A 17,431-nucleotide genomic window follows, 5' to 3' on the forward strand; every position below is an offset into this window, starting at 1 on the left:
AAATTTCAATCCTTTTTCTCCATTTAGGAGAAATGTCTAGAATCTCTTACGATCGTATACAAAAAAAATTGTTTTTGTTTCTTGTAGTTTTCATGATATTTTCATACTTCTGTCCATCTTTCCTCTCAGCCATGATTACATTTCGCTGGAACATATTTAATTTTAGTGACGTTGGTAAAAGCTTTGGGGTATATGAGGTTGGTCAGAAGTAACTCCAAACCCTTATTTTATCTTTTAGCTTATTCATGTTTTGTTGTTGTTAAGCCATAATGAACTTTTGGTCAACTGGCTCTCTGTGAACACGACCAAAACAAATCACAGCCTCAACTAGTCAAGTCAAAGGTCACATCCAACGCCAGACCTTCTTTCAACAATGACCAAACTTCAATACCCACAGTAGGTCATAATGACAAGTAAAACTGCTCCATTCGTTCAAGAATGTGAGATGCAGTTGAAAGCTCTGGACAAAGCCACGAATTGGACCATTAAGCTTGAAATTGTCTTTACTACTGTTCCCAAAGAAGAATGAACATCTGTCTAGGTTCATCAGAGCTGAATTACAACAAACACTCATTTTTGAACAGTTTGGGTAATAACCTTGGCCAGCAACAAAGGATTATTTTCATTATCAATTCCTCTGTAAATCACTCTTATTTAATCATTATTGCTATAAAAAAAGGTGATGTGTCTTCTTTTTTCCATCCAACAGTCTAAAACAAAATGAAAGTCAGTTCACAATAACACAGTCAAATTACTTATAACTCACATTAGAGAAAACTACCAAAAAATTACAGATATTTCTGCAAACATCCCCTTTAAACTGTCGTTTTAAGTTTGTGGCTCTAATGATTTAGTCTTGATCCTCTTCAGACATCAGCAAGGGGCCTGTCAGACAGTGGTTTCATCATATATTGATTTTTATTTTTTATTTTTTAAGTTACAGAGTGAGCTGATCTTGTTGAACTAAAACTTAAATAAAGGAGAAGTAAAAAACAAACAAAGAATCTAAGAGCTGCCAGTTGGGTATGATCAATATCTTTGATTACTGCAGTACCCAGCAACCTCAGCAGCCATTGTCATTCCAGACCAGTAAAATTAGTTTCCTTTTCTTTTTTACAATGAACCAAACAAAGGTGCCATAATGCTGGCCCTGTGGGCTTGGGCAGTATTATTGTACCTTCATGACATATGCGGTGTATTAACAAAACTCTGAAGAGGTGCTTCTCATATGTCAGCCTGAGCGGAAGTTGTCGCTCACTTTCACTTGAATCATTCGGTGGCAAGCAAGCCCCGGGGACTTGTAGCATTTATTCACCAACAAACAACCCAAAACTCTAGACACACCTTCACTGCTATATTCACAGCTCACTTTCTCGCTTTCGACCACACACTCAGTGACGTTGCACCGTAGGTACCGGCACATGAGTGGGCTGAACAGAGATGACATACGGGTGGTAGCAGACTGGCAGTAGAATAAAATGACCCAGCTATATACTGTTTTTGTAGTTGGAAGAGGTCTAGACTCAAAATACCGCCCAAACGTTATCCCCACCACTCCTAGTCGCAGTCTTTTTCAGCTCCGCTTCCTTTTTAAGCAGTGGAGACTGACCCCTGGTGACGAGCGTGACGACATACACAACAGCGCCGGTGTAGTACCGCCATGCCGGCTGCCACCTTCATACAGACGTCAATTCGGCTCAGTGACTATCTCTGCTGCCGGCTTAGTGGTGGAAAAACTCGATACCACCATTCCGTCTTTATACCATTAATACAGAACAGCAAGGCAGAGTAAAGGCGCATTAGTCCCGCTTTTAATACATGAAAGGGGATAGGAACTAAACTATAACTTAAAGCTTTCTCATTGGATGTTTCTTATGCTTTTGTCTTTGTAACAATTAAGGAACCTTTCTTCAGCTCAGTGTCCTCTGCATATGTACGGATATTACAGCCAGGCGAGAGTCTCGTCCCAGAGGCATCCAGCAGCCCAAGTAACATGCTTTTTTATTTGAGAAAGCTAATTATTTGCCTGAGGAATAGTAGTGTGACAAAATAATAGGTCTACTTACTCGCTGTTTGAGGAGCTTTCAGCCACGACAAAACGACTTATTTTGTTGTTCCCTTGGTCTTGAAAAAAGGCCAGGAAGTGGTGAGTTGATGACTTCGTCACACGCATGTGACAGATGTCCCCTGAGAGCTAAAACCTCTTAACAGAATTTAAAAAAATGTAATTTCAGAACAAATTAAGAACTATGAATATTTGCTAGCATAGCTAACATAAATGGTCAAATCGCTGACAACACTGCTGCTTCTTATCGTCAAAAACACTAAAACATGTAAATAATCAGGTTAAGACTTTCATGGTTTTGCATTCAAACTAGGAATGGAAGGTAGAAAAGGTATAGAAAGTACACTGGTATGACTTTTCTTGTGACATAACTTTTGTCGATACCGGGCTGACCAGAAGAGCTCAGGGCTCATTTTCAGCTGATGGGTGATCAGTTCACTCATCGGCTTCTTATTTCAGATTGTTTGCCGTTCACATTTACACGAGTGGCTCCGCTGCAGTTTTACATCGACATCAAATTCAAAATTTGTCACAACTGCAAGTCCAACATAAGTCGTGTCGAAACAACCTTAAAACATTTGGAACAACTAACTTAATCGGATCTGATTCGTACTCAGTAAAACTTGCATTTGGCGAAGGTATATCATAACGCTAATATGTGTTCAATGTCATCTTGTAAAATTTTGGTTTTTGGATGAAACTTGAATTAATATAGTTTGAAGGAAATATTTTCACAGCCATATAAAATAGAAATGAAAGAGGGAATTATGACACGTTTAACTTCCTAACACTAGGTCTAAGCAGCATATAATACATGATTATAACTTCTAATGCCAAGAGTTTTTATTCATCAAAGCAAGCATTTCAATAAAAATATAATTTATTTTCTATTCATTTGAATTATGTGTTTTCTGCAAATAGCCACGATGGATGACAATAGCAAAGTAAAAAGATAACATTTAGAATCGTTGTAGGTTTACATTGACTTTGGGATGGCTGAAATGATGCCATGCAGTTGCTATACCAGTGCTCTACCCATTCAACTAAAATACCGTCATATGTACCGTTACTGTCCATGCTCACCTGCCGGTGTGAAGTTGCACCTATCGGTGTAACATGGTGTCATGACATCGATCTAAGATCAATAACAGGGATATTTAGCTTTGAGATGTATAAATAAAACTTACTTGACACGATATACGTCAGTAGTTCAGCAAGGGTACTAAGAATGATCATATGACAGTGAACCAGGAGTCGCACATCCATGAGCCACTTTTCTCAGAATCACTCTAAAGCTGTGTCCCATTTCAGGGTCTGCCTCCTTCACAAAACACACGTGATAAAAGATCAACGAGCCGGTCTAAATCATCTGCACATCTTTTTGCTGCATGTCACCAATGTTTTGTTTCTATGGCAACACAATATGACCTTTTAACTCCAGTTCTTAGTGTCTTTGTTTTCCATTGTAAATGCTGCAGGACAATACAATCTAACAGTTATGAGTCATTTTCACATGGTTTAAGTATTAAGCTCTTCACATTCAAACTCCCTGTTCTCCATCATGGAGTGAATCTACTTCTTCCCCTCCTGCTGCTCTTCTTCTATCACCGCCTCCGTGCCCTTGTCCTCCACTCCGCCTGCTTCATCAGCCTGTTTATTGTTGCCGGTTTGTCCGCCGCCTACATCTTCATCACCACCAGCCTCATCCTCACCTTCTTTGAACTCATCGCCCCCACCCTGAAAATACAAACACATTTCAGTTTTGATTTGATAGTTGGCTGCTGAAAAGTGCTGCAGAGATGAGTTGTTTTCAGACAATCAAACAGAATAATAACTACAGAATTTAAATTAACAGTTGAGGTGGTTAGAAGAAACTTTCAGGAAGGACACATTCCTGTCCAGATTTAGGATATGCCTCTGTCGTTTTACCATTGCTTTCAATCGTTAAATCAATGCAGTGTACATTTAGGCCTAAAGTATAGTTGTGTGTGAGATAGGGGTCTGAGTGTACCTGCTTCAGGCGGCTCCTCCTTCGGCTCGGGACCCGGGCCTTCATCCTCCGTGACAGCGCCAGCAGCTTGCTATGTCTCTGCCTCCTCTTCTCCTTCTCTGCCTCTTCTCCACGCTTCTCCTCCGCTTGGTCCGAGTCCGACTCGTCCTGCCGCTGCAGCCTGCTCCGCTTTTTTGGCTGCACCATCCTCTTTGTCTGGCTCCTGTCCCCCTCCTCCTCATTAGTTGTGTCCTCCTTCCCGGGACTGGAGGACGAGGAGCTGTTGTCGCTTCCCAAGAACGAGCGCTTTCTGCGGGTCACGGAACAGCTGTCGTCGCTAGAAGTCGACCTGGAATCGCTCCGGCCCCGATCCTCCTGCTCGGTGTCCTCCCCCGGGGAGCTCTGGAAGTCGGATTCGGATCCGGAGGAGGAGGAGGAGGTGAAGGAGCCTTCGTCACTGTCGTCCAGGATGGAGGCGGGCAGGCCAATCTGCCGCTTCTTCGATGCGTCCACTTTGGTTTTCCGCATGGACGCGAACATTTTCCGCTTGTACAAGCTCTCCATGTCTGCGCGCGGAACCAGAGACCAGTGACATTAAACAGAAAACCGAAAAGAGAACCGAGCTGGGTGTAAACAAGCTAACGATGCAGCTACTTAGCTTATATTGCCTGCGCGTCACAACGACATCGTGTTATTTCTGTGAACAACACAACATGGTGCCTGCATTTAAATACGTATTTTGGACTATTCACGGAAACGTCCTGACTAAATGCTTTAAAATATGATTTACGAGCTAAAAACGGGATATTTCATAGGTCTTCGTCTCAGTGTAGCTAGCTGTATGTTATTGTTGTGGCCCTCACTTCTTCGCTGTAAGGAATTACGGCACATACTGTTAGGGATCCCCTTGTGGTGAAAAACACTATCTCTGCAAACTGTCATAAAATGTTTTGAAAAAATGTTGAAATTGAAAAAAATAAAACCAAACTAAAATGTTAACAGCTTAAATCAAACATACAATACGAAATACTTGGAACAATCGCTGCTGTTAAGACAGAATGGCAATGTCACTATAAGACCTAACTAGACCCAAGTCAAAGCCATCAACTGCCCCGTAGGCCCCAGACCCGAAAGCTCCAGGCTCACTATGTGGCAGACAGTTTGTGTTGAACTAATTGCAAATTTGTTAATAATGAATGCACTGATAAAGACATTCTGACGTTTAGGAAAAGCACAGGTGTAAATACTAAAATGAATGATGGCTGACCAGTGCTCTAGTAGAGTATATATGCTGTCTCATTGTCATGGCTTACTGGGACACTTGCTGCATGACCAGCAGTATGTTTTTGTTTTGTTTTTCCCACTCTGTTAAAGGTTCTATATATGATATTCAGTACATTAATAGAGCAGCAAATAACAATTTGCAATGCAAAGATAGAGTGGCGTAATGGCTACCTGAGCAGATAATGAAGTTGCTCTCCCTGTATATGTTGTAATCAGAGCTTCTCTTTGCTCCGTTTACATAACCGGGCCGGCTGCACGTGCCTTCTAGTGTGTTAGTGCACATGATCATGCCCCACTGGCTAGCTCATGGCCACCGCTCTGCAAGGTGTTGATGAGGTGGTGACAGTGATAAAGCCATCCCGACCTTCAGCATTGTTGCGGAAGTGTACAGCCCACCCTCCGCTTCCTCCGCGGGTTAACACTGTGAGCACTGTAACCGTTGTTTGCACTGTAGCACCATTAGCTGCAACATATACGTTCAGCCGTCACCATTGAGAGCCATAGGGGGCAATCCTACTTTTCAGAATATCTCATTTATAACCTATAACTTGTTTCTAATTCAATCAGTATATGATGCTATGCTCTTAAGCCTATTTTAGCTTATAGTTTTTGCTTCATTACACACTTACTGTATGGTTCAGTCTCAATGCTCTTTTCAACCTTGTTTCCAGCAAACAAGCAAGATAAAGCAACTGTACACTGCCTGCCCACTGCCCAGCACCAAACAGCAGACACACAGTTAGTAGCTAGCTGGTGAAGAAATTGGAACATTTAGCAGCCTTCTTTCCATAGAAGTTGGTGGAAACCAAACCGGAGATAAGAGGAGAGTGAATATTGGACTTACATTGATCAGGTGGCCAGAAACACAACACTAAGTGTATAACATTGCTTTGCTTTATGTGGAATTAGACAGCTGCTTGCTAACATTTCGGTCACGACTCCAAAAGGTGAGGATATGTCAGAGCTGTGAATCTTTCAGACTGTTGTGGAGTTCCTCTAGAGGCCTGGAAAATACAGAATCATGCAGCTTTAATTAAAAACCTGCTTTCAAATTGAACTTTCAGTGGGATTTTAATGTTAATAGGATTTGTTAACAGGTTGGTGAGTTTTTACTGTTTTGTATCACATCATTAACAAATTACATACTGTATTAACAGATTCTGGAATAATCTCGATCAGCGAATGGGCAAACTGAATCAGTTTATCATTTATTCTGATGACCTCTGACCCTTCAGGTGTGTTAGGACTTCTGTGCCAGGAGCGTGCTCATCTTGATCTTCCCATCCATGGAGGCAGTCAGACAGGTGCCGCAGTCCACCGCGGAGCACCAATCAACTGTCACCACTGGCGCTTTGTGCCCCCCCAGTGACAGCATGCTTTCCAGAGCAGGCTCCCCATTGGTCAACTCGAAGAAGGGGAGGTGAAAGGAAAACATGTTAAAAAATTTAAATCTATAAAACATTTAAACGAAAATATAAAAGTATTCATGTTGGTTTAACCAGTAAAAACTTCACAATTACTGTCGTTCATTTAACTTTTTATTTTAAAAAAGCTAAAAGAAAATCAGGATGCAGAAAAGAGCATTTCAAGAAGCTGAGATAAATAAAGCATGAAAGACAGTTTCTGAAGAAATTGCCATGTTAATGCTGGATGCTGACAAGTTTAAAAAAACACTTAAAAAATGTATAACGATGTGGAATGTTTGAAGCTGTTTGGAAAAACTGTCGCTGTGCGGCACATTTTGGTGGCTTTTATTTTGAAAAACTAGTTTTCCTAGTTACCTGTACATACAAGGAGGTGGGCTTTTATTTAATCAAACAAGCCTCATCCTGAGCTTCCTGTTTAGGCACAGTGACTTTTATTTTGAAGGGCTGGCAGGTGGGGGAGCGAGGAGGAGAGACACAGAATCAGACGGTCTGGTGTCCAGAGGGAGATTATTCTATAGGGAAGTTATTGCATAATAGTCCTCATCGTGAGCCTACTGTTAGGATATAATTACTCTATGTGACTTCTATTTTGAAGGGGTGGCGAGAAAGGGGGGATGGGGGGGGGGGGCAGCCTGTCTCATGTCCATAGAGAGGTTATCCAATTAGATGTTAGTATGTTAGGCCTCAACTTTAGCCCACTTTTAACATACAGTAAAACTATGGGTCTTTTTCTTTGAAGGATTAGGGGCTGATTGGGGCAGAGAGACACTGTCTAATGTCCATTGGGAGGTCTATCCATAGTAAGGTCATTCCATGGTAGGCCTCAACCTCAGCCTTCTGTTTACATATAGTTACTCTATGGGGCTGATCACACCAAGACGCATTGCTATAGGTGCAGCTGCTTCAAAAAAGCCTTGGCAAAGCGGGTCAGGAGCAGGGTCGTCCTTCAATCAGAGGATCGGTTGTTCGATCCCTGGCTCCGCTAGTTGCATGTCGATGTGTCCTTGAGCAAGACACTTAACCCAAAATTTGCTCCCGTAGCTGTGCCTACGGTGTACGAGTTAGTCTGATAGGCAGGTGGCACTTAGCCCCTGCCATAAGTTTGTGAATGTTGACAAGTAGTGTGAGAGTGGTCGGAAAGCAAGAAAGAAGAAAAGTGATATACAAGTACAGTCCATTACCTTTACCATAGCTACAAGTCTCGTGTGATTGGGGCCTATGGGGCTTGTATTTTTGAAGGGGTGGAATGTGGGTGAGGGAGAGAGACAGAGTCAGATTATCTGACGTCCATTTGGAGGTAAGAACAGGGATATGAGATGAAAGTATTTTGCCTGAAAATCTACAAATCCTATTTGTGTGCGTACGTGTCTGAGAATGGGAGCAGGTTAGAGGACTGATAAAGTTTGCTGTCATCCAGAAATGTTTCGTGCTGGTTGGCATAAGTGCCTATGCGGCCGTTAGTGGGAGATCCTCTCCCTTTCAGGCTCCTATGGTCAAATGTCTGTCCGTTTCCTTCCTCAGCTCCATTTTTGAAAGAGCACAGATTTATCTACATTTGTATGTACGTGACATTATGTATGAAGAGTGAAAATTGTGGGAAGAAATTGTTTAAGCAGCCTTTTCTGGTGCTGCCCACTTTAACTGTTGAGTCAGCAATCAAAGGTTGGTAATTGGTAATTGGTAATTGGTAATGGTAATTGCTAAATGACCCCTCAGTTAGACAGCAAGGCAAAGCAATTTCCCTCTGGATAATTGAAAGTTTTATCTTGTGAATGTTTATTTACTCGGTATATTAGTCCTCCGTTGCTGGAACAGGTCAGGATGTGCTGGCCTTCAGAGTCAAAGGCAAAGAGTCGACCTCGAGGAACCTGAACCTAAGCAAGAGTTCATTCACACATTTACAGATCAATAGGTTATTAAATTCATTTTATTTGATCCATTGAATTATTTTTACCAAATATTCCATCAGCAGGATATATTTTCCTGTTACCTATCTATTATAACTGTGATGTCATCCCAGTTTCCTAATGATTTAGTAAAAGAGAAGTAAATTTTCCAAATAAATAAAAGCTACTACAGTCTGTGAGGTATTGTTCTATGTTAACACTACCGACCTGTTTGTATCCACTGTACCCTGACAGGATGAAGGGCCCGGTGGCATCCTGGGGTAAAACCTGCTCAGACTGCTTCACCCCACACCGATGGATGTTCCACTGGATGAACTGAAAATAAACAAATACATTTCTTAAATGATTGTAATAAAATATGATATGATATAATAAATAAAAATACAATACAATACAATATAATAATATTGTTCATTTTGGTTGGTGTTTACATCCCAACTAAGGTGTTACAACATTTGGCTGACCAGATTACTGACGGGAAACAAAAACACCCAGACTCCTTGCTCATTGTTCTTGGGGACTCGAGCAAACCTCAGCAAATAAACTACCAAAATACAGACAACACAGTAAGTACACTGTGACATCTTAAATCAGTTTTTGTGGGCCAACCAGTGTTGAAGTACTTAAGATTGGTCTTGTAATCCACTGGTTCTCAACTGGTCTCGCTGCGGGACCCACCATCACCCCTTGATGACCCGAATGTTCAACTTCTCAAATGTATTTAATGAAAAGATGGTGCAGTGGGAACCCGAGCTGAACATGTCCTCTGCAGTCGTAGTGTAGGGAGTCTCTTGTCAGTCCAAGAAAATTCATATCTCATGTAGTCGGTGTCGTACTTGCGTTTCTCTCAATTAGCACATGAAAAAAACTTTGTGGGTGTTCTTCTATACTGTGAAATGGCAGGTGTCTATTAGCATTACAAGGCATTAACGGCAAATACTGTTAAGGAGTGTGAATAACTCCGCTGCATTAAAAAATCCCCTTCAAAATAAAAGCAAAGGATTTTTTTTTCTCCAGGCAAAGACCCGCAACCCACTGAAAACGGGTCCCACCAGTTGAGAATCACTGTTGTAATCTCCCGCATTTTTACTTATTTGAACTACAAGTTTGACAGGGCGACCCCTGGCTCCTACTGTTCATATTTAGAGGTGTCCTCGAGCGACACACTGAGGTTGCTCGCTGAGTGTTTCACAGCAGCTCACTACACTTAAATGCTTAGGATGGGTTAAATGCAGAGGTACAATTTCATGTATGTATGTACATGACAATTTTTTACGATTATCATCTGTCACCCCTTCCTGCAGCCGGTAGCTCCCATTCATTTCAATACATTTTTGTCTTCATTTGTTTGTCTTCATTACTGCAACACTTATGGCATGTCAATGTACTCATCAACATTGGAGAAGGAATTGCGGCGATAAGATTAATTTGTTGACGTTGAGATGATCACCGCCCACTGATGACCACCAAGTCAGACCTGTCAGACCAAAATCCACCAAAAGCAGAGTCGACTGCCCCCACAGCCCCCTACTTGGCCATCAAAACTGATTCTAAATCATACAAAACTGCTATCGTTTCTTTCCAAAACATCCAACGTGCTTCCACAAAATAAACACATACCTTGCCATCTTCTCCGATGCTGAAGACTGTGTTCTCATCATAGCTGAACTCCACACTGTAAACTTCTCCATCGTGAGCTCTCCAGCTCATAGCGCTCTCATACCGCTGCATATCTAAAGCAGAAATTCCAGAGGACTGTGTGATCCATATGCAAATGTTACAGGAAGTTTACACAAAGCAAATTATTGCAATTACACATCAATATACTGTACAATGTGCTGTTTAATGTACTTAAGATGGTTCAGTAGGATATAAAAATGGGCAGGACTGATTTAATATCTTTGCTAAGAAGAAGAGTCTGGTTTTGACTGCTAATCAGAAAAATACAAAGATAGAAAGATGTCACTTTGAGCTCCTAATGCAATTTAGGTCATCTGTCATTATTTCTAAGATTTTACAGTGAAAGTGATCCGAAATAGACAACAGAGGAATCTACAATAAAAATAATCATTAGATGTGTCCCTAATAAACACTGACCAAACAGTCTGATGACTCCATCAGCAGCTCCAGTCACCAGCAGGTTTCCATTGTGGTTGAAGGCAGTGCAGTTAATGGCTACTGGTTCAGGTTCTAAAGAGAACTGGAGCTGAGAGTCAGACAGAACACTGATTATATTACATCCACAGGAATTGAATACACTAAATCTAAATGCTAAACATGCTAATGCTAATTATCATAGGTCCTAATAACATTTGTCTACACATAAAGCTGTTAGTCTTACAATGTAATGTTTATCATGTTGGTGTGAATAAACATTACATGCTAAACATTAGCATAGTTCCGCTGTACATAGAGGCTTTTTACATACTCAATGTTAGCATATAAATATAATGGTAAGGAAATATAAATTTTAACATGGCAGCTACGAGCTTTCATGTTAACATCCACTTGTAAATATTACGAAATATCCTCTGAAAACTATATTTCTTTCTTGGCGCATAATGATATAGAAATGTCTGAAAACACAAATAAACATGGATGCAACACATCAGCCAATGTTTGTTATTCAAAGAAAATGAGTTAGTCAAGTTTCGTTAGTTTTGACCAATTTGACAATCAACCTGACTTGAATGTTGCCACAGGTTCATTTTTAATGTTGTATTGTGTGTTCAGACTGAACTTCTTTTGTGAAACGTAAACAGTATTAACTCTCCTCTAATCACCTCCAGTAACTGTAACCTGATATCCCCTGAACTCTGCCTGTGGACTCAACATTTACAGTTACCATAGGTTACTGTAGCCTATGACCAATGAGGTCATCTCATCAACAAAACTCCAGCTCCTTGACGTCTGGTTGGCATGCTGTAAAGAAATGGCAGGCTGACAAAACACTCTTCCACCCAATTAATAATAATATTAAATAATATTTCCCACTGCTTTAATATGAAAAGACTGTGGTCAAAATAAAACTCAGAAGAGCCAAGATCATATGTCTACAAGATTAGATAAAAACGACAGACCAGAAATGGCATGTAACAACGACACTAATGTTTAATTGGCGAACACAGATGGGCCTGAGCACACCAAAGCTAGCTTGCTATCTAATATACACACTGAGATTAAAGCGATATGCTCAGATGTAAAGAGTAAGCCGAGTTATTTTTGTTATACACTGAGACAAGACGAGATGAACCAGGACATGGGGGATATCAGGGAAGACTTGAAAACCACAACAACACGAGTCGAGGAAGAAGAGCAGGGTGTTGCCGAAATAGGCGAGTGCAACACCGAGTTTGAAGAGACGCTCCGACAAATGAAACAGGCACAGGAATCCAAAAGAGACAGACTTCGAATCACGGTCGAGGCAAAATAATATCGGAATCCCGGAATTTGAGGAAGGAAATAACTAGGGGTGACCATGAATAATGGACAATTTGAGGATTAAGACCAAAGGAGCCTGATTCTTTTGCCAATCTCACCGTAGAACTGTTGCAGTGCCGAAAACATTTGGAAATGAATTAATTCATAATGCATAAATAACATGGCTATTTCATAATCAAAGACGAGGCCAACATGTATTATTCAGAGCACTGACATGAGAAGGTAGCACTATCAGCGCATTCGATTTATTTTGACTTTATGAACGATTCTCTAAAACCAGCTGGGGAAGCACATAGAAAGAGCTGTTTGCGGCGCATATAACAGCTGTTTGCATTTTGTGTCTCTCTTCCGTTGACTGCCCCTTTGCTTCCCTGTTGTTTCGCTTCTGTCTGTGGATTGCAACAATGGCGAAAATGGTAAAAGGTACAAAAGTTCTATTTGCAACCACTAAAAGCAAGCGTCATTAGGAAACTTAATCTGTTACACAACAAATACATTAATCACACGTCATGTTGCTCTATATCATGTGTAGACCACAACAAGCAAATTTCATCATCTCTGACTCTTGGGATCAGGCTTCCCAAGGAAACGCTAACTGTCCGCGTTTTTTCTCCCTGTCGGACGTGAATGCACCCCTGGGGGTGGATGCACTGGCCCACTCCTGGCCAAACGTGCTGCTCTGTGCATTCCCCCCTCTCAGCCTGATCTCCCGACTCTAACCAGAGTGAAAGAACAGGGTTTGTCACTAATCCTGATAGCCCCATGGTGGCCGTCCAAGCATTGGGTAGCAGAAATAATACAGCTTCTAGCGGACGAGCCGTGGCCCCTCCCCATATGCAGGAACCTTCTGTCCCAGGCGGGCGGAGAGATCTACCACCCTCACCCAGACCGGATAGCGCTCTGGGGCCCGTGAGAAGTGTAACTTGAACGCGGCAGGCCTGCCTGCACGGGTTATTGACACCATTCAGATGGCCTGGGCCGCATTCCACTCGCTCTCTTTATAGCGGTAAATGGCGGGTCTTTGAGAAGTGGTGCCAGCTGAGGCACACCATTCCGTTTCAGTGTTGGACCTGCTGTGTTTCTTGCAAGAATTAGTGGATAAGGGCAAAGCCTTTTCTACGATTAAAGTTTACTTAGCGGCTTTCTCAGCCCGTCATTTAGGCTTTGGGGAGAAGCCTGCGGGGCAGCATCCTTTAGTATGTCGGCTTTTGTGCCTAAGGTGGTGGAGTCGGCCTACAGATGTCCCACGGTGGAGCTTTCAGCTTTTCACCCACCTCCATTCTCATCAGAGGAGGAACAAAGGCTTAACACGTTATGCCCGGTATGAGCACTACAGGTGTATGCGAGTAGATCGGCAGGTTTCAGGAAAGGGGATCAGCTGTTTACGTCCTGGGCCACTCCCCACAAAGGCAAACCACTGTCCCGCAAGAGGCTGTCCACTGGATTGTAGAGGCTATATCTCTAGCCTATAGTTGTAGGGGTTTGCAGCCCCCACAAGGTTTGAGGGCTCATTCCACTAGGGGTATGGCCACTTCATGGGCTCTGTTCAAGGGTGTTTCAGTGAAGGATATTTGCACTGCAGCGAGCTGGGCGACGCCGCACACTTTTGTAAGGTTTTACAGGCTCGATGTCTCTGGGCCTTCCTTGGCACAGGCTGTGCTTGAGGCAAACGCGCCACAGTCCCTGGGATAGTCATTACCAGGCTGACAATATTTGGCTTCCGGTAGTGCCATGCAATCCGGGAGTGGGCTATATCTCCCATAGTGAAACACCGAACGAAGTTTGACAAAGAACTTTGGGTTACTTAACGTAAACCCTGGTTCTTTGATATCAGAGTGAGGTGTTTCACCGTCACAACCCTCCTTGCATTTACACGGAAAATAAATCGGTCTGAAATGATTTGCGAGGAGGCAGTCGGCTGTGATAATAGGTAGGAGTGGGGCCCTCCCACAGTCGACCTGTCTGTCATTGGAGCTTCCATAGTTGGTCACGCCGAGGTGATTCCCATAGTGAAACACCTCACTCTGTTATCAAAGAACCAGGGTTTACCCAAAGTAACCCAAAGCTTTGATGTGTGTGGAAAGTTTCATACATATTCTAGTATAGCAGGGGCTTAAAAAATACAGTTGAATGCTAAAACTCATTGAGGGGCGCGATAGAGCCGACATGTCAGACTCAAGTGCATTTTCGTGACCATATTTCCTGCTTGGCAGTGGCACTGGAGATGACATCTTACACATACCGATGGCCTTCTGGAAAAATGTTGCATGCTGCTTACATACTCACCAAGAACACTTGGAGTCAAGGTGAAAATTGTGGACTGAAAGCATCTGGGATAAACCCCCAATCTTCCCGTTAGTGGACGATTCACTCTACCTCCTGAGCCAGAGCACACGCTCATTCACACAACGATGACAAAGGACACTTGGAGAGTCAAAGTGAAACGTGTAGGAATCTGGTTAAGTATTCTTTTAACTGCTAATGCTGCTCTGATGCAGTAGCTTATTAGCTAAATAACTATTACTGAACTAGCTGGTAAATTACCTGTTGTTTGACAGTCTTGGTGTCCCAGAGCAGCAGCTGTCCAGACACCGGGATAGGAAGTCGAGGTGCAGATTCTACACTTCCAGATCGACTGAGAGCTGCAGCTGAACAGACAAATGACGAACCGCTGGGACTGCAGGCTAACGACAAGATACTAAGAGACAGAGCAGGGACATATTATCAAAATTTGTACTTCAACAACAAACATTATTCATTGCTACATGACAAAATGCAAAACTCAAGCATGTGGTTTTTAAGTCTCTGGTTTATTTTAGTCTATTTTGTCAAGTAAAATTTCCAGTCTATAACTCCTCCAAAACTGCATTATTAGATGGAATCACAATCAGAAATACGTTATTGCCATGACACTGGGTACAGACATTCATGTACCTCATAGGATAAATAGTAATGACTTTGGTAACCCCTTTATGTTCACGAGGTGGCACCAAAGTTAGAACCATTTTGAATATTCTCCAAATTTTAGTTTATGACCCCAAGAACCTGCTGAACTATGCCATTTCAGCCAGGCTAAACTCTACTTTGATAAAATTAGGAAATACTAGCATGCTAAATTGAGATAGTGAATATGGTACATTTTACACCCACTAAACAAGGCCTTGGGCCTTGGATTATGATGCCAGAAATATAATATAATTCGGCCTTCAATATATTTTTTTTTACGTAATTATTTTTGTGGTTGTTTTTTTACCAATTTAAACTACCCCTTCACATACAATTGAAATAAAAACACAAATCTATTAAAAATGTATTTAGTTTGGTGCAAAATAATGGCAAAGGTGCACATGACCGGGTCATTTTTGATGAGAAGAGAGCAATTTTCACAGGCCGTAATTTTTTGTTTGGCTGCAACCAACAAAGATTTCTCTTTTCAAACTGAAAAGTAAAGTGGATGTTGAATACAAGACAGTTTCAAGAAAGATGGACATTGCAGTATTTTTTGTGGAGTTTAATGGAAATGCCATCCGCCTGATATGCAATGAAAAAGTCACAGTTTCAAAGGAATATAATCCCATGTGTCATTACCCGCCTAAACATGGAACAGTATGAGAACTGCCAGGGAAACAAGAGGATAAAAATGAGCCACTCAGCTACAGAGAGGACTAACATCTCAGCAAAGTATATTGCATAAGGCCTTTTTTTGCATTTGCAGCAAGTTATGTTGTGAGTGGGATACGCCAAACCAGGAAAGCCATTTACTGAAGGCCAGTTTCTGAAGGATTAAATGTTGCATGTCGCCGATATTCTGTTCAGCAATATCTCTATATTGGCAAACACAGTGGCAGAACAGAGTAACGAGGTAGCAAGTGACATTTATGATCACTTACGCTAGAGGTTTCACTGCTCTGTAGAGCTTGACAAAAGCACAGACAATGCTCAGCTAGCCATTTTCATCAGGTGTATTAATGACCAATTCAAATTGACAGAAGAGTTACTGAGCTTGTGTCAAATGCACGGCCTTATCACAGCCAAGGATATATTTCAGGAGCTGTGCTGCATGTATGAGCGCGCTGGTTTACCATCGAACAGACATTATGCAGCAAATGCTTGAAATATGAACATGTCTTTACTGTTGTCCATGTTTGTATCAATTACATCAGGTCTAGGAATTTTCAACAGCACCGCTAACCCAGGGCCTAACATATGGTGCTGTACTTTACTTGCTCACCAGGAGAATTGTTCTGAAGAGATTTAAAAAAAATAAAAACAGAGGTGAAGAAATGAATGCAATGTTCCTGAACTTGATAAACTCAAAAACCTTGGACTTTCTGCATCACTCTGTTCATGGATTCTGGACTTTCTCTCTAACAGACCACAGAATGTCAGGATAGGGAACCTGACATCAACAACCACCATCCTGAACACTGGTGCACCGCAGGGCTGTGTGTTCAGCCCGGCCCTCTTCACCCAGGACTGCTCCACCACATATTCCTCCAACACAGTGGTGAAGTTTGCTGACGACACCACTGTGGTGGGACTCCTCTCCAACAACGACGAGACACACTACAGACAGGAGGTCCAACATCTGGCTGAGTGGTGCTCGGACAACAACCTGGTCCTGAACACCACCAAGACCAAAGAAGTCATAGTGGACTTCAGGAGATCCACGAAGACCACACCCTCTCCTCTCTACATAAGTGGGGAGGAGGTGGAGAGGGTGGACAGCATCAAATTCCTGGGGCTCCACATCACTAAAGACCTCACTTGGTCCCTGAACACATCACACCTGGTGAGCAAAGCCCAGCAGAGGCTCTTCTTCCTGAGGAAGATCAAACAAGCTGGCCTGCCCCCTGCACTTCTGGTTAACTTCTACAGAAGTGTGATCGAAAGCATCCTGTGTCAGTGCTTTACTGTGTGGTACGCCAGCTGCACAGCAGAGAACCGGAGGGACCTGGCCCGTGTGGTTAGAACAGCAGAGGATTGTGGGAGTTACCCTGCCTGACCTGGACACTGTGTATGCTGGCCGTCTCCAGAAGAAGGCCAGAAACATCTGCACAGACACCACTCACCCGGGTCACTCTCTGTTTGTTCCACTACCATCAGGAAGGAGATACAGGACCATCAAAACCCGGACTAACAGGCTGAGGAACAGCTTCTTCCCCAGTTTATCACAGCAGCTTATAAAAATGTGAAAGCATTCATCACAAAATTGAAATTGAGAAAAAATACAGCTGTTTGCAGAGCCCTTCTCAGCTGATGTGGCGTGTCCCAAATATGTTGCAAATGGAATTTATTGACTTGCAGTGCAATAGTG

The 17,431-nt window shown here is 42.3% G+C and overlaps 2 protein-coding genes across 4 annotated transcripts in view; both read right to left on the reverse strand.

Annotated features, from left to right (window-relative positions):
* Nucleotides 1–2,927: 2,927 nt before the first annotated feature.
* On the reverse strand, nucleotides 2,928–4,919 carry LOC306792672 (uncharacterized protein). The gene is made up of 2 exons (XM_079289935.1): nucleotides 4,077–4,919; nucleotides 2,928–3,802 (listed from the first exon to the last, which is right to left on the reverse strand). The coding sequence occupies exons 1-2, from the start codon at nucleotides 4,617–4,619 to the stop codon at nucleotides 3,638–3,640; spliced, it is 708 nt and encodes a 235-aa protein (XP_079146061.1). The 5' UTR covers nucleotides 4,620–4,919; the 3' UTR covers nucleotides 2,928–3,637.
* Nucleotides 4,920–6,391: 1,472 nt separating this feature from the next.
* The window catches only part of wdr91 (WD repeat domain 91), a 32,724-nt gene continuing 21,684 nt past the window's right edge, over nucleotides 6,392–17,431 (reverse strand). For 2 of the 3 annotated variants that reach the window (XM_079289107.1, XM_079289108.1), the window contains 6 exons: nucleotides 14,659–14,812; nucleotides 10,771–10,879; nucleotides 10,294–10,406; nucleotides 8,881–8,988; nucleotides 8,551–8,640; nucleotides 6,392–6,744 (listed from right to left, as the gene is read on the reverse strand). In XM_079289107.1, the coding sequence (XP_079145233.1) occupies nucleotides 6,580–6,744; nucleotides 8,551–8,640; nucleotides 8,881–8,988; nucleotides 10,294–10,406; nucleotides 10,771–10,879; nucleotides 14,659–14,812 (739 nt within the window). In that variant the 3' untranslated portion in view covers nucleotides 6,392–6,579. The remainder of the gene's footprint in view (nucleotides 6,745–8,550; nucleotides 8,641–8,880; nucleotides 8,989–10,293; nucleotides 10,407–10,770; nucleotides 10,880–14,658; nucleotides 14,813–17,431) is intronic. The other variant, XM_079289109.1, reaches the window with a different exon arrangement.

The sequence above is a fragment of the Melanostigma gelatinosum genome (genome assembly GCF_949748355.1).
Source record: "Melanostigma gelatinosum genome assembly, chromosome: 18".
Classification (NCBI taxonomy): domain Eukaryota; kingdom Metazoa; phylum Chordata; class Actinopteri; order Perciformes; family Zoarcidae; genus Melanostigma; species Melanostigma gelatinosum.

Coding starts and splice junctions, on each gene's coding strand:
- LOC306792672 (XM_079289935.1), bottom strand. CDS start 4,619: ATGGAGAGCTTGTACAAGCGGAAAATGTTCGCGTCCATGCGGAAAACC. Junction 3,803..4,076: donor GGAGGAGCCGCCTGAAGCAG/GTACACTCAGAC, acceptor TTGTATTTTCAG/GGTGGGGGCGATGAGTTCAA.